The sequence below is a fragment of the Mytilus edulis genome, chromosome 1 (genome assembly GCF_963676685.1).
Source record: "Mytilus edulis chromosome 1, xbMytEdul2.2, whole genome shotgun sequence".
Lineage (NCBI taxonomy): Eukaryota > Metazoa > Mollusca > Bivalvia > Mytilida > Mytilidae > Mytilus > Mytilus edulis.
Window position 1 is genome coordinate 77,542,994 of NC_092344.1, and position 15,675 is coordinate 77,558,668.

A 15,675-nucleotide genomic window follows, 5' to 3' on the forward strand; every position below is an offset into this window, starting at 1 on the left:
AAGCATTATATAATGACAAAGAAGCATTTTCATTCATTTGTTTTTCGCTCTTTGTTGTCTTGCCGAGCACTCTTTGGTTATGGTGATTCTTTACATAGATATAACACTCTTATTTCCTACTTTAACTGAACTTCTACATGCATCGCTCTTTCTTGGTCTTTTGGTATATTTCAGCCATAACATACACAGGCAAATTTTGTTAACTTGAATTTCACGTGAACTTTACAAATTTTTCATTTTTTTTAATTAGACTTGAAAATTTAGATGCTATTTGAACAACTTTATTTTAAAACAATTCACGTAAAAATGCATGTGATTTTCAAGTGAAATTCATGTTAGTTTCACATGGGATTCACGTGAAACTTACATGAACTGAGTTAATGTTAGTTTCACGGTTAAGCTCGTTGGAGGTGAAATAAACGTGAATTTCACTTGAGATTTACATTAAACTTTTCTTAACGTGACATTCATGTGAGTGAAATTATCCTGTGTACACTGCAACATAACATTCTTCCTTGTAATTCTTTCAGTCTTTTATTAAACTTTATTTACAGATGAATGACGTATATATCATTTCAAATCATGTTGATTCTACCCAGAATGCTCCAGTTAATACAAAATCTTCTCCAAGAGTATATAAATCGCCAACAACGAATTCACAAACGCCTCGTGAGCAGAATGAAAGCATGACATCGGAGAAAAATTACAAGAAGAAAGCAAAGGTTTTAAAAGCATGGATGCCCCATTCACACGATGTCAGAGGGATAAATACAAGCACAAAATAACGGCTCTAAGACTTCCTCGGCGCTGATGAGATTAAAATGACAAGACGGGTGCTGTACTGCTTGACATTGTAATACAAGATGCTTAAAATATTTAATTGACAATTTGGATTATGCTTCAAATACGTGTAGCCAACGACGTAAAACAATATCTATATATAAATATATAATATTTGTATTATTACGACGAAACCCATAAACGGTTGAAATGTTCACAGTGATTTTATGAGATCAATCATTTAACTTTTAATTGGTTATTTCTTTTTTAATGTTCCAATGCTTGAAGAAAATTGAATTGGCTTAAAGGTGGGGAAAATAAACATGACCGTTAGTTTTATCGTTTGAATAGTTTGACATTTGTCATTTCGGGTCATTTAATAGCTTGCTTTGTGGTACTCATTGTCAAAGACCGTGCGGTAACCTTTAGTTGCCAACTTCGTCCTTTCGTCTCTGGTGGATGAGTTGTCTCATTGGCAATCATACCACATCTTCTTATTTGTATGATTTTGAAATTAACTTTAAGCCTACCGTGATGTAGTTTTCCGAAAAAAAATATCAATATACTTATCCTCATTTTGAAAAATTTCAAATCGAGAGGAAACAAATTGACAAAAATCAAATGTTTGAAAAAGCAAGAAACAAGGAATGGAATTCTTCTAAAAATTTCTTTTCAAAGTCTTTTGCATGCTTATACTTTTTGCATCTTTTAAAATTATAGCCACATGTTTGCAGTATTTATATTTGCTCTATAATACTCAGAACTTCTAATTTTCTATTCTAATTTTACAGTAGATTTTTTTGTTTTTGTTATTTTATCATCTTTGTTATGTTACTCTTGTGAGCTTATCTGTTTACACAATTGTATATAGAAATCATATGCTACGTAATTTATTGGGTATAATTCAAATACTGTTCAATTTTAATCTTTCTGACTATCTATTTATTTATTTGTTTGTGTTTGTATGAAATAAATTATAAAAATTTTTGATGTTTGAGTCCGACTTGAATATTATGCCATGATGTGTAACGGGGTTGCTTCCCTTATAACATGTAGTAGATACATATGCCATCCGTAAGTGATCGAGCAATGCAATCGAAGTATATGTACTTCTTTAGCTCAGTCGGTTAGAGTGTTGCCTTGTATTACAGGGTTCTCCGGGTTTAGTCCCGGAGGTGTCAAAGTGATTTTGTATAATTAATCATGCTCTTTGGTTACACATGTTAGTCATGTTAAATTAGTGAAAGTTTCGTTAGGGACAGTAGCTGTCAAATTCGTGTTCAAATTTTATATTTCATTTATTACATACTAAAACGTTTAATCAAATTATAAAATGTCCTGAAAAGAAACAATAAACAATGCTATGATAACCATTGATATCACCTCCAAAGACATAAATAAAACATTAATAGAAATGATAAAAGACAGACACAAGCAATGATCGTCTAATGACGATGTTTCTAGAATAGATATGTTGTATTTCATGTCTTAGACAACAAACAAATGTATCAAAGTCATCTTTTTGCCGAATCGGTGAACGAAATGGTCATTTCTTCATCTAAAATGGAAATTGTATTGATAAAAAAACACTTTGTAGAAATGATGTCACATACATGAAATCCAGATGGGTAAATATCAAAAACACTTCAAAAAGTATTGACATTGGATTGTAAAATATTGAGCTGATTAATAATCATTTTATCTTTGAAGCCATTTAGTAACCCTTTATAAGATGCATATAGATTTGATATGTTTGTAAATTCTTGGAACTTTGGTTAGATTTCTTTTCTATGAGCGTTCGAACACATTCGTTTCCTTTCAAATCATAAATTTGCTTTGATAGTGTGGGATGAATTAGTACTAGTATAATGTTCTGTGATTTAAATTTTTAATGAAAGTTTCTTGTACTATACGCTACTTATATCGATATAGTTAATCAAACTTAATTTTTACATACTTGTCGTTTAAAAGTAATGAAGAGTCGAGCCAGTTTTTAAGCAAAAATCTAAATGATATGTGTATAGAGGACTACTTTTCCACTTTTAATAACCATCTATAATTAATGAATATCATCTGCGCAAAACTTCCGTATGATTTGTAACAAATATAACTTGCTTTCATCGACACCAGGGTTCGTTTTGACATTTGCATGTTAATATCAAGTTAGATGAAGTAATAATGTACTAATACGACAGTTCGACAATTGTAACTGAACTCCATAACATAAGTCCAAAAAATGGTGAAGAAAACTAGATAAACATTAATCATTTGGGACCAAAACTCGAAAAAACATCAATTTTATGGACCAAGTCAGAAGAGTTAAAATTATTTGCAGTCATTACTGTCTAAGATATTATCTGCAATCTTAGATCAAAGTTCGACTCTTACATTACTTTAAAACGACAACTCTGCACATGAATGTGTCTAAAACTTCTACTTTATTTCAAATAGTCTATTGTAAAATTAGTATCATTTTATGTATTTGTATATATGTAAACGTTTATAGATATCATTTATTTGTTATTTTGTTAAGTTAATAATAACTTTTATATTGTCAGAATGCATTTAATTCATTTAGAATGGTTGTTGTTCGTATTTCTTTTTACGATCAGTATTATTGAATGTTGCCTGTATAATTTTATTTCGTATTTCCTGTCTTTTTATAAAAACTGTATAATTTCTACTTTATAATAAATGATTCGTCCATTACTGTCATTATAAAGTCTTTGCGCCATAGGCTAATTGTGCTTTTGAAATAGTAGGACTCTATAAAGATAGCAGGATGTGGTATTACTTCCAATGAGACTGCAATTCTCCACCAGAGACATACAGAAGTAGAATAAATCAAATACGGTTCAGCTTACGACCTTCGACAATGAGCAAAACCCATAACTCACAGTATGATTACGCCTGCAGATTAATCATACAAAAAAAAACGAATATAATTTATGGTTTTATGTGCTAATTTTAGTTGAATTAAGGAAACAAGAAGATGTGGCATGATTGCCAATGAGTAGATTTGCAATTTGAACTGTTATTCAAGACTGATAATACTTTTCAGATAAAAAAAAAATATCTGAAAAAAGTAGCAATGGCACAAGCATCAAAGAATAAATGCTTTCGCCTAAGTAGACAAACTCGCATATAGTGGTAAGCCATGTTAGTTCCGAACCATTTATCCTATTGAATATGCTTCTATCAAAGAAATGATTTCGTTTATTAAATTGTTAATATGATGAATTATTTCAAACATTTAAAAAAAGGTATGTTTGCATTTATCTTTAAAGTACAATGTACAACAGCAGCTTACAACTTCAAATAAGATGAAAAATGCGCAAGTTTTAGACGATTTAACTTGCTGTGCAGTTTTATCTGATTGTTGAAGGACATACCGACATAATGACATATATTCAAGCCTTTGATTGTTCTTCTTGATAAATCAAAATAATAAAATTTATTTTATTCATGAGTTGGCCTTGAAGCTCAGAACCATTGATTTTTAATCTGCAATGTACAACAGCAGTTCAGCTCTTCAAAAATGATGAAAAAAACATTTTATTGATATAAAATGACCATAAACCAATTAATTCATGGTATGGCATCAATATTTTTGATCTGAAACTACGTACTTTTAAATGCGTAATTCTTTAAAATTTGATATTTAATGTTTCGGTTTTTTTTTCGAAAATATTCCCAGGTAGACCGTTATCAGAGCCCGACCTTTTTATGTTATTGTTAATCCGTATCTTACGTAGTAGATAGATCTGTGTCTGTTTTTTCTCCTCTAATTTACTACACGTGCTGTCAGACCACCAATTCGAAATTTATATAAATTCAACCAAAGTTTGCAATTTTCACAGCTTTCTTAAAAGTAGACCTTATAAAGTTTAACATCATAGAAATTAGTTTATCCTGAATTGTGCATGTAATGTATCACCTTTCTACATGCCAATTGAAAACCCATGTTTAAAATCTTCTAAGACATAACTGCCTTTCTGAAGACCAGACAAATTGAAGTTTTTAACGATCTTGACTGGCTATACAGCCCTTGCACGGTTGGCTGAAGACAAGTACACTCAAGAAAATGCTATATCTATACTATTAAATCTATACTATTAAACGAGAAGACCTCATTTTGTGTGTCGCTTCTCTTCCTTCCACAATCTATACTATTAAACGAGAAGACCTCATTTTGTGTGTCGCTTCTCTTCCTTCCACAATAAATTACTCAGCATGCCTCTGTGTTCTTAAGGTAACATGCATAGTCGCATTTGTCATCCATTCTTATGACCATTGAGATTGAGTTATTTTGGGAGAAAAACAACAAAATAGGTGTCCGGATATTGTTTCCGTTATCAGACTGACTTTTAATCATAAATAAGACTTCCGGTTTTACACATGCACAAGAACAACCAATCGTATGTTGGATTACAATGAAAAACAAATAAGCCAATCAGAGCGTTCTCCATATCATGGCTTTTAGATCGCGTCTATCTACCTGTAAACTACGATTATACTACTATAATATACAGAGACTCTCTGTATCCTGTCTACTTTTTTCTGAAATATTTACTATCTAAGGGGTCATACCAGTTGCATATATATTGAAATAAGTAAAACATGTGGAAACAAGAATGTTTCCATAGTATACGGATTTCACATTGGCACTATCATTTACTATGTTTAGTGGACCGTGAAATGGGGTATAATCTCTCATAGGGAACATATTTACTAAGTTTTTAGTTGGTTGGACTTCAACTTCATCAAAAACTACCTCGACAAAAACTTTTAACCTGAAGCGGGACAGACGAACGGTACAACGAACGAACGGACGAACAGACTAGAAAACATAATTCCCATAAATGGGGCATACAAATTTATTGTTGAAAGTGAAAGTAGTGATTTGGCCAAAATGAAAGTAGATATTAGAGGGAGGCAGGACTTATTAGGGACGTCGGGATCGGCTGTTTTAAGCTCGGGATTTCGGAATTGATCTTTACGAGATGCGGGAATATTGTTTTTTTAATTTCGGGATGCCGGGATATGAATTTCGTTAAATACGCACCCGTATGGCAAGCCGTTCTCGTCAAAACTATGTTTAAACCCTTTTTTCGAAAAAAAAAACACACTGAGAATTAAAAACCTAAAATAACACACTGAGAAATCGAAATTACACACTGAGATTTAAAAAAATAAAAAACACACACTGAAAATTCAAAATTACACACTGAGATTTTAAAAAGACACACTGAGATGAAATAAATTGAAAAACACACACTGAGAATTGTTAATTACACACTGAGATTTCAAAAATACGCACTGAGATTAATATGCAAATTACTAATGAATATTCATGAGATGAATAATTCAACAGATTTATATCTTGATCTCAAGAACTCTTATCATTATAATGAAACGCGATTCCTTCAACCAACATTCGTAGTAAATTTCAAGACTTAACATCGCTCATATTCATAAGTTTGTTGCCTATAATTCAGATCATTACTACCAGTAATTAAACATGTGTCCCTTTTCAAAGTCTTCCAACTGTTTCCCTGATTTCGCTAGTTAATCTTTTATATTTTTGTTACGTTTATATGCTATAATAGACACTTGAGTAAAAATTTCACTGCATTCTTTTGCAGATTGTTCCAATGTTTTCTTATAATTTTAAGTTTTTCACCATTTGGTTATATTTTGTAATAAGAGTAAGTGGGTATTTTTCTTGTTCTTGTATTTCTAAAGTGTTTTTTTTATTGATAATTTGGAACCAAATCGAAGGACTAACGAGTTTTGTCCCCTTGTTGTTTTAAGCTTGTAATAGATTCAGATTAAGTATGCTAATTAAATATGTGCGCATAAAAAGTGCGCACAAATCTCAGTGTGCAATTTTAAATTCTCAGTGTGTAATTTTAAATTCTCAGTGTGTAATTTCAAATTCTCATTGTGTGTTTTCAGTTTATTTATTCTCAGTGTGTCTTTTTGAAATCTCAGTGTGTAATTTTCAATTCTCAGTGTGTAATTTTCAATTCTCAGTGTGCGTTTTTCATTTTTGTAATCTCAGTGCGTCTTTATGAAATCTCAGTGCGTAATTTTTAATTCTCAGTGTGTAATTTTCAATTCTCAGTGTGTAATTCTCAATTCTCAGTGTGTAATTCTCAATTCTCAATGTGCGTTTTGAAGTTTTTAAATCTCAGTGTGCTTTGTTGTAATTCTCAGTGTGTAAATTTTTCGAAAAATGGTTTAAACATAGTTTTGACGAGAACGGCTTGCCATACACCCGAGTCAGGATTTCATGTTTTTAAGCCTAGGATTTCGGGATCAGGGCCCCTCAGACCACCCCTCAAATGAGTCTTAGTCATTTATACGAGATTCAAATCCTACCATTGGCATGTAAATAGGGCTCTTAAAAGGAAATACACTGATAAATAGAAGTACATTTTATAAGAATAGTAATGGTCTATAAGCAGTTTCATTTATTTCATGTTTGAAGCGGTGCAAATGTTGAATTCAATTTGAATTTTACCAAAAAATGCATTGTAGCAAAGGGGAAGAATAATTGTGGTATAAGGCCAGAAACACGAAAATTAATTGAATTTAACAGAAAGAAACATATAACAGACTTTGGAAAAAAGAAAAAAGGCTTTTGATACCTTATATGAAATTCTCCAGTCATAATATCTTTTACAAAATTTCATCCTATAATATTTACCCATTTACAAGCTGTATATGCCCGCGTTTTCGCGGGTGTGGTCTAGTCTGTTTTAAAATTACACCGAATGTTAACGTTCAAAAACGCATTGATGATTGTGACGTTACAAGCGTTCAGTCGAAAGAGTATTTTTTTGGCAAATACCACGGCAGAGAGGGTAAAAAAGGCATTTCGTTTTTGCATATACCCCGGCGGCGTTAAAAAATTCATTTGATAAGAGTAAATTGGTGAAAAATACACTGGCTATCAACCAATCAAAATTCAGGATTCTTACATAAGGTGTAACTAATGTATACTAAAAATACCCTGGTTTTCTTAGCATACTATGAAGCGCATTCATCCTCACTTTTTAATGCAAACTTATAGATAATTTAAATTTGGCCCAAAAAGGTCTAAATATATTTCTCTTTCACCAAAAGTTTCATTTCCGCAAGTTTGTAAATTCATAGAATAATAAATATGTGCGAGCACAACAGCAATATGCTACGGAAGCGTATTAGCGCCACACATTTTTTATTTTTAAGGTCTTTCCTTTTTCAAAAGGGAAAGACCTTACTGTATTTCTTCTGTTTATTATTATTATTCTTCCGCCAAACTTTGACGAAGTAAGCAGCCTTAACCGTAAAATGTGTCGCTTTCATGTTCACACTTTGTATCGGTGTCATGAATACCTATCCGGAACTCACCCTGTGAGTCGAAATATTTTGTCGGTTCGGAGTAATCCCTCATCCCTCCGAAACCCAAAAACCTTGTTATCGTTCCAACACCGTAACCATAATAGGTAGGAAAAAAAACGAAGGGTGAAATTTGTTCAGGACCAGACCCTGGTTCTTCGTTACATTTGGATCGAAAAGATTCAACGACTCATTGGTAGGGTTATGCCCCTATTAAAATTAACCGGTGTCGGTTGACCACCAAAACTCAGAAACCGTAAGTCGTAGACACCTAGGATCTTCACCATTCATCATCAATTCATGTGACTTTGAGAAATACCTCAAGGTCAAATGTGTATGTTGACCTTGATCTTTGACCTAACACCTTGTTATGGGATAATCTCAGCAACCTTAATACTTTCAGAAGTGTTGTATAGTGGAAAATGTTTGGGTCATTAATGCGCTACTTTGTTACATTTTGACCAAAGAGATTTGACCTTTCTGTTAGGAACCCCTGTTTTAGGTTTCTGAAAATAGAAAATCAGCTTTTACTATATAACCAAAGGTCCTAGACCCATGGGGTCTTCAGCAATGACATTGGGGACGAAGGTCATGTCCCATATAGTGAATTGTGTGTTTTTGACCTTATTTAAAGAATTTCAGTGTGTTTTAAAGCTTTTTAAGGTTGACCTTGACCTTTGACCTTACAACTTTTTAGCCGATATCTCAAAAACGATTGTACTTACAGAAATAGTAAATAGTGAAAAACGTTGAGGTGGATGAGGCGCAACTTTTTTTTTCATTTGACCGAAGAGATTTGACCTTTCTGTAAGGGGCATAACCTGTGTGAGAACTTTTCAATACATTCTACGTCTATTGGAACATGTATTTTACATTACAAAAGGAAAGACCTCTCAATTGTTCAAGAACAATTGACATTTCAATTATTTTTATTTTTCTTCCGATCTTTGCGTTATAACGCAAACATTTTTTTTATCTAATTTCTAATTTAAGATTCAAAGGAAACAGCCGTTATTAATGGAGGAGGCTGTATATATTAAAATTGATCACCTTTGTAGTCATTGTAAAGTAAAATGCTTGAATAATTAGAACATATCATTGACTAATAATGAGCAGAACAATATAAGAAGATGTGGTATGAGTGCCAATAAGAAAACTCTCCATCTAAGTCACTATTCGTAAAAGTAAATCATCACAGGCCAAAGTACGGTCTGCAACACGAAGCATTGGCTCACACCGAACAGCAAACTATAAAGGCCCCCGAAAAATATATCCATGTTGCTACTAGTATATATATTACAAAGAAAATTGAGGAAACGGAGGTTATACCGAAGAAAATTATCAACCCTGATAATATAGCTATAACCGAATATAAATATACTTCCAAAGTAAGCTCTCGTTTGAGAACTGTGTAATGTTGGTTAGATTCATACACGCTTCCCTTTGGCAATGAATGTATAGAATGAAGATGTTTTATTAATAAAATTATGTTATCTCCATTCAAATTGCTACCCAAACATCTTAAAAATACTTCACTATATTTAAATGTAAATGAAAATTCAGTGACTTTCTAATTTTTGAATTTTGCTTGTTATCGTTATTCAAAAGAAAATGAAACAGTTAATGATATGATGTGTTTGCCAAATAACTGTTTTCAATAAGGCGCAACTTCAACCCATTTAAGTCGAAGTGTTTTCTCCCCTTTTGTATTTGAAATCGGTATTTCTCCACAACCATACAAGTAATTGATCTGGGGTCTTTTGATTTGAGATCACTGACCTATGACCTTGAAATCGAGGTTAAGGTCAAAGGTCAATTTGACGTTCTTAATTTTGACCTTTGCTAAAAATCCTTTCTTGTTCATTATAAGACAATTAAGTCTTCTGCATATACTTATTAATCTTATTTTTTTTATATCACTTTGAAGTACCAAACTACATCAACAAGGAGTGACATTTTCTAACATCGTTTTTTTTAAATTTCATTCTTATAATTTAGGTGGAAAGACCTTCAATTGTTCTCTGAAGAATTGGTTTTTAATTTCTATAGATAGTAAAGTCCATCTTGTCAGTAAACTTTCAAACTTGTAAATGGGTGGACAATTGGTGAGTACAGCTAGCTCAATCATTAACATGTGTATGTAAGATGATCGATAAAATAGTTCAAATTAATTATAATTTTTTTTTATAAAAATATAAAGATTAAATTTTCATACGTTTTTGTATAAATACGCGCAAATGTAGTAACTTTTCAACAGGTAAATTACGCGCAAACGTAATGCGTATTGTCGCAAAAAATGTGGATTTTTTTTCGCGCAAATGTAGGACCAATCCACGCAAACGTAACGCGTCGAAGTCTACATGTAACAAGTATCTTAGTTATTAGTTAAATGGAGAGTTGTCCGAGTCATTGGCATTCATACCACATCTTCCAATATCTTTTTGCAAATTTTGTATCAAGGGATGTGTTCAACTATTTACTCTGCGTATAACATTAATTATTTAATCAGAAAATATTCAACAATTAGCATCGTCTTTCAGGTAAATAAAAGTGATTAATGAATTATAAAACAAAAGCTCTTTAATTAAAAAGTCGAATGTTCATTTGAACTGTAATCAGTAGACATTTTTAAATTAATTAATCAACTGAGCAGAAGTGTTCATCTCAACTGATCATTTGATTAACTCAAAGCCATACCTCAGAACTAAATGTAAATATATAAACCTGCATTTTAGTGGTTAGTTATCAATTCCTAAATTCTGAATTTAAGATAATCTTATAAAAAAAATATAAATATTAAGGAATATAATTCAGCATTGACAAAGAAATACAAGATGCAAGAAAAGGTGAGTTTTATTATATGATTTTAAGCTAATCTAACGTATTGTTCTGCGGAGTTCACCGTGCACACTTTATACAGTGTATTATTTTAATAAATAGCAATGCATTTCTGTGAAAAGAAATAAAAACAAACTAAAAGTTACTTTTTTGAAGAATATTTATGAATCTTGTATGTAACAATGATTGTACTTATTGTTTAGATAATTTAGTTAATGCACTTGGTGTTTGTTTATTGGGTTTCATCCTTAAAAAAATCGTCTTTATTTAAACGATACATAAACGAAATTTTAATATTTCCATAGGTTCTTCAAGTTAATTTCCAGAGTGAAGTGTCGGAAGAAACGACAGTGCTGCCTTTTCTTAACAACAAATCGTCACAACTTACTATAGATATACCTAGAGACGCATTACAGGACAACTTCCTGTCCTTACACCAGACCGTGCCTTCATTTTCAACAAATCAGTTCACAAGACATATGATAAGCCAAAACCTGTTATACCCAATGGTACAGACAACAACCGATGAATGTGCGCAAAATATTTCGTCAACACAGCAGATGTGCAATGTACAAAAAATAGAAGGAAACACTAGTTCATCGGAGGAAGACTCTGACAGATCGTATGGTAAGACTATATTTTATTTGTAAAATCTGCCTATTGCTCTGAGGATATCAATCCAGGTCTAGTTTTTCCCCCCTAATGCAGATTCTAAAATATAAATATGATTTATAGTAGAGAAAAATGGACAATAAGTGTAAAGAATATAGAAAATGGCATAACAAAGTATTAATACAGAAATAAAGGACCTCTACCCAGACCCTCGAAATTTAGCAACTCATTATTCTCTATTTTTATTTTTTGTCCATTTTTTTCTATTCCTTCCTTGTATTCTTTGTCCATTTTCTCAATTTCTTCAATATTTTGTTCATCATTCTCTATTCTGTAAATCTAAATCCACACCCTCATGTATAGGGAAGAAGTTTAAGCAAATGTCAATTCCTTAATTAAACCTTTTGTGTTTATAATAAAATAATTTATAATGTATGAATTTGCCTTATTCCATTTCGTCACATTCAAACAAGCTTATTTTTAACATTTTTTTAAAATAAGATTGCATATATTTCTAATTGAATAGTATGACAGTAAAAAACCTTTAATGTTTGAATAATTTAGAGATTTATTATTAATGAAAAAATGCATATATTTAATATTTTATTATTTTCAGTAGACAATGATATGAACCACCAGATTCCACGAGGAAGCGGAAGTGAACTTGAGCTGTCCCCAGCATCTGAATGTTTAAATACTGGAGACACTAATTCAATCAACAGTTCATCAACAAATAGTCCGATTTCCAAGTCTACAGACAGTAAAAAACAAAAGAAAAATAGAACAACTTACACACCAAGCCAAGTACAAATGTTAGAGAGGTCCTTCTACGAAAATCCGTACCCAGACTCTGTTAAGATTGAAACTATGGCAATAGATCTCAAAGTAGCCGAACCAAATGTCAAAGTAAGAATTCACTTATTTATGTATCTGGTTTTTTTTTTATTTTAATGTTTAATTTAAAAATTGCATATTTCGTATTTGTGTCTTAAACCTTGCAGTTATATAATATATATAAAAAAAAGAAGATGTGGTATGAATGCCAATAAGATAACTCTCTACAAGAGACCAAAATGACAGAGAAATTAACAACTATAGGTAACCGTACGGCCTTAAACAATGAGCAAAGCCCATACCGCATAGTCAGCTATAAAAGACCCCGAAATGAAAATGTAAAACAATTCAAACGAGAAACTTGAAATAAACGTGGTACTTTAGTCAACAAAGGGAATTACCAATAATAGTAAATGAGACGTGGAGTAATCGTCGATTTTAAAGTCACTTAAAACCAATAAAGATTTAGTTATACATGATCAAAGCAGATAAATGAACATTTTATTCACATGCTTTTCATGTCTTCTTTTTTTTTCCAGATTTGGTTTCAGAATAAAAGAGCTAGGTGCCGTAAACGCGCTCAAGAGAAGCCACAACAGCATGCACTGCCTCACATGTCTCCAATCATACCACAAATGGGACCGTATGGAATGTTGCCACCTCATCACTCCATGTTACACGGATCACCGGCTAATATGATGCCACGTCCGTTTTTCTATCCAGGACTTCCCATGCCAATGCATCATCACATTCCTGCTTCGACCATCACTTCATCTATAAATCAACAACAGCTGCCAGGTATTCAACTACATGATCAGTTTTCAAGTTCACCAACTTCATCAACACCATCGCCAAGGTCGTCGACGTCGTCATCGCCAAATTCGTCTGACAGCCAAAGTCCCGAAACAACAAGACAAGTATCACATATGCAACCCAATATGCTACACTTGAAGCAATACATGCCGTTGTCTTATCCATATGGAATGTGTCCGCCATTTTATTACGGAGGATGTTGAATAGAACTACCTAAAGCAATATAGTGCCAAAGCATGCCGTATTTCATATTTGTAAAATAGAATGCACATGTATATATGATAAATAAATTATTATACGTATTAATTTCTTGTTTAATATATATGTATGCAAAGAACATAATTTCTGGATTTTGTTTTATAAGATAAATCCTGTCAATTTTATGATTGTGGCTGATCTTCTTTAACCCTAATAACATCATGGGTTCAGTAACCTACACTAATATGATAAGCCGTCACCAACCCAACAACAAAAATATCTAAAACATCCAGTCTTTAAAAGTTTTGAATTATTGCAGGATCACAATCAACGATCTGCCATTAAACACACAATTATTCAAATAGTATGGAACGCCGGAACTGTCTTATAGTGTAAATATTTAATGTGTTCTGTCGCTTTGTCTTAACGTCCTGTCGTTTCTTCTTTATGTTATGAGCAAATGTCTGTATTTCATGACACGGCATCTCTGTGTTATGTAAAATTAGTTATTTGTTTGGTCAAACAGTACTATGATTTGTCATTGCTAATGTGTGTTGTGTACAATAGGCATTACATCATGCTTTTACTACTATATATTCTGTGAATACTTCGAAACTTTGTGATCAACCACCTTTACATTCTCTCATATTTTATCTATGTTTTGTCGTTTATTCTTTTACGGAAGCCAATTAAAAATTGCGTCCTGTCTTAAATGTGATTGTTATGCCGAATGTTCTAAAGGTTTTGTTTTGATACACCTTTGTTCTATGTAAACAACATGATATTATAGTCTTTTGGCGTTATGTTGTGTTAATACATATGTATCTCCAGTGAAAAACACAACACATCATGGTATAGTTCCTATGCGTTTTGCCGAACAATTGATACTCTCTGTGAGCATTCATTACGTCATGTGCAAATGCCTTTTACATTATGTGCAAACAACTTATACGTTTTGTGCAAACCTCGTTTACCTTATGTGCAGACATCGTACCCTATGTGCAAACATCGTTTACCCTATTTGCAAACATCGTTTACCCTTTGTGCAAACATAGTTTACCTTATGTGAAAACACCTATTGCGTTATGTGCAAATACCTAATATTAAGTTATGTGCAAATACCTATTAAGTTATGTATAACAACTACATCATTATGTGCAAACACTATTACTTTATGTGCAAATACTGCTTACATTATGTGCAAACACCGATAACGCTTTGTGCAAATGACTATTACATTATGTCCAAACATCTATTACGTTAGGTGCAAACGCCTATTACGTTATGTCTAGACACCAATTACGTTATGTGCAAACCTATTACGTTCTGGTAAACGCTTTTTTGACACAGATTAAAACAAAACGCATTAGTGACATACGCTTTGAAAGATTTAGCTTTCTAAAAAGCTCTGAACTACTTCGCTGTATTCTTTTTCAAGGTAATATCCATTAGATGCTGAATGTGAACTGAAGGTTATATATGTGCATCGGGTTTTTGATTTAGTATTGGAAATGTAGTATTTTTATATATTAATTGATATAAAAATGTTATAGAAATATTAAGTTCTTAGTTTTACTTAAAGAGTGTGCGTTATACATCCATTCTTTTTATATTTTGTTCACTTTACTTGTTGAAAATCAAAATATTTACAAATATATAGACACGATTCTCGAGGTGTGTCTCTCTGGAGGTGTGCCTAGATTTACAAAAGTCATAAAAAACATTTAATGCATTTTTGAAAACATTGTACAGGAACAATTTTTAGCAAACAAAGCGTGCATATTGCAGATAAGCAATGCAAATAAAGACGTATTAATGATTGATATTTCAATTTTCAATTTCAGTGTGTAATATATGCATAATAAAACGACCATGAATTAATAACATTTGATCTGAAATGTAATACTATCAGATTATTACATGGTATTTTTCATATCGCATGTATTATCAGCCCTAGGTTCAATATCAGCCCAAGAGCCGCATGTGCCACCATATGCTTCATCAGTAGAGAAAACTAATAGATTCATATATTGATCCTTTGACGTGGTTCCCGAAAAGAAGTTGAAAGAGTAAAAGTTCACGGACGTCGGACCCCAAATATGAAATCTGTCTATCATATGTCTCAACAGAGAAAAAAAACACATTTTAATATGGACGAATCGACAAAAAAAGAAATAATTCAACAATATACATAATGAACGTTGTTTGGAAAAG

General features: G+C 32.1%; 2 protein-coding genes across 4 annotated transcripts in view; both read left to right on the top strand.

The window, feature by feature from the left end:
- Positions 1 to 3,489, top strand: part of LOC139490680 (uncharacterized) — a 71,513-nt gene extending 68,024 nt beyond the window's left edge. For all 3 annotated transcript variants that reach the window (XM_071277617.1, XM_071277601.1, XM_071277609.1), the window contains exon 4: positions 555 to 3,489. In XM_071277617.1, the coding sequence (XP_071133718.1) occupies positions 555 to 785 (231 nt within the window). In that variant the 3' untranslated portion in view covers positions 786 to 3,489. The remainder of the gene's footprint in view (positions 1 to 554) is intronic.
- A 7,511-nt stretch (positions 3,490 to 11,000) lies between these two features.
- LOC139484038 (homeobox protein vent1-like) lies at positions 11,001 to 13,466 on the top strand. The gene is made up of 4 exons (XM_071267791.1): positions 11,001 to 11,012; positions 11,310 to 11,631; positions 12,233 to 12,522; positions 12,990 to 13,466. Exons 1-4 carry the CDS (start codon positions 11,001 to 11,003, stop codon positions 13,464 to 13,466), a joined length of 1,101 nt encoding a protein of 366 aa, XP_071123892.1.
- The last annotated feature ends 2,209 nt before the right edge of the window (positions 13,467 to 15,675 follow it).

Bases quoted from the DNA above. Each gene is read 5' to 3' on its own strand.
- LOC139484038 (XM_071267791.1), top strand. The intron at 11,632-12,232 runs GTAAGACTATAT...TATTATTTTCAG, and splicing joins AGACTCTGACAGATCGTATG to TAGACAATGATATGAACCAC. The intron at 12,523-12,989 runs GTAAGAATTCAC...TTTTTTTTCCAG, and splicing joins TAGCCGAACCAAATGTCAAA to ATTTGGTTTCAGAATAAAAG.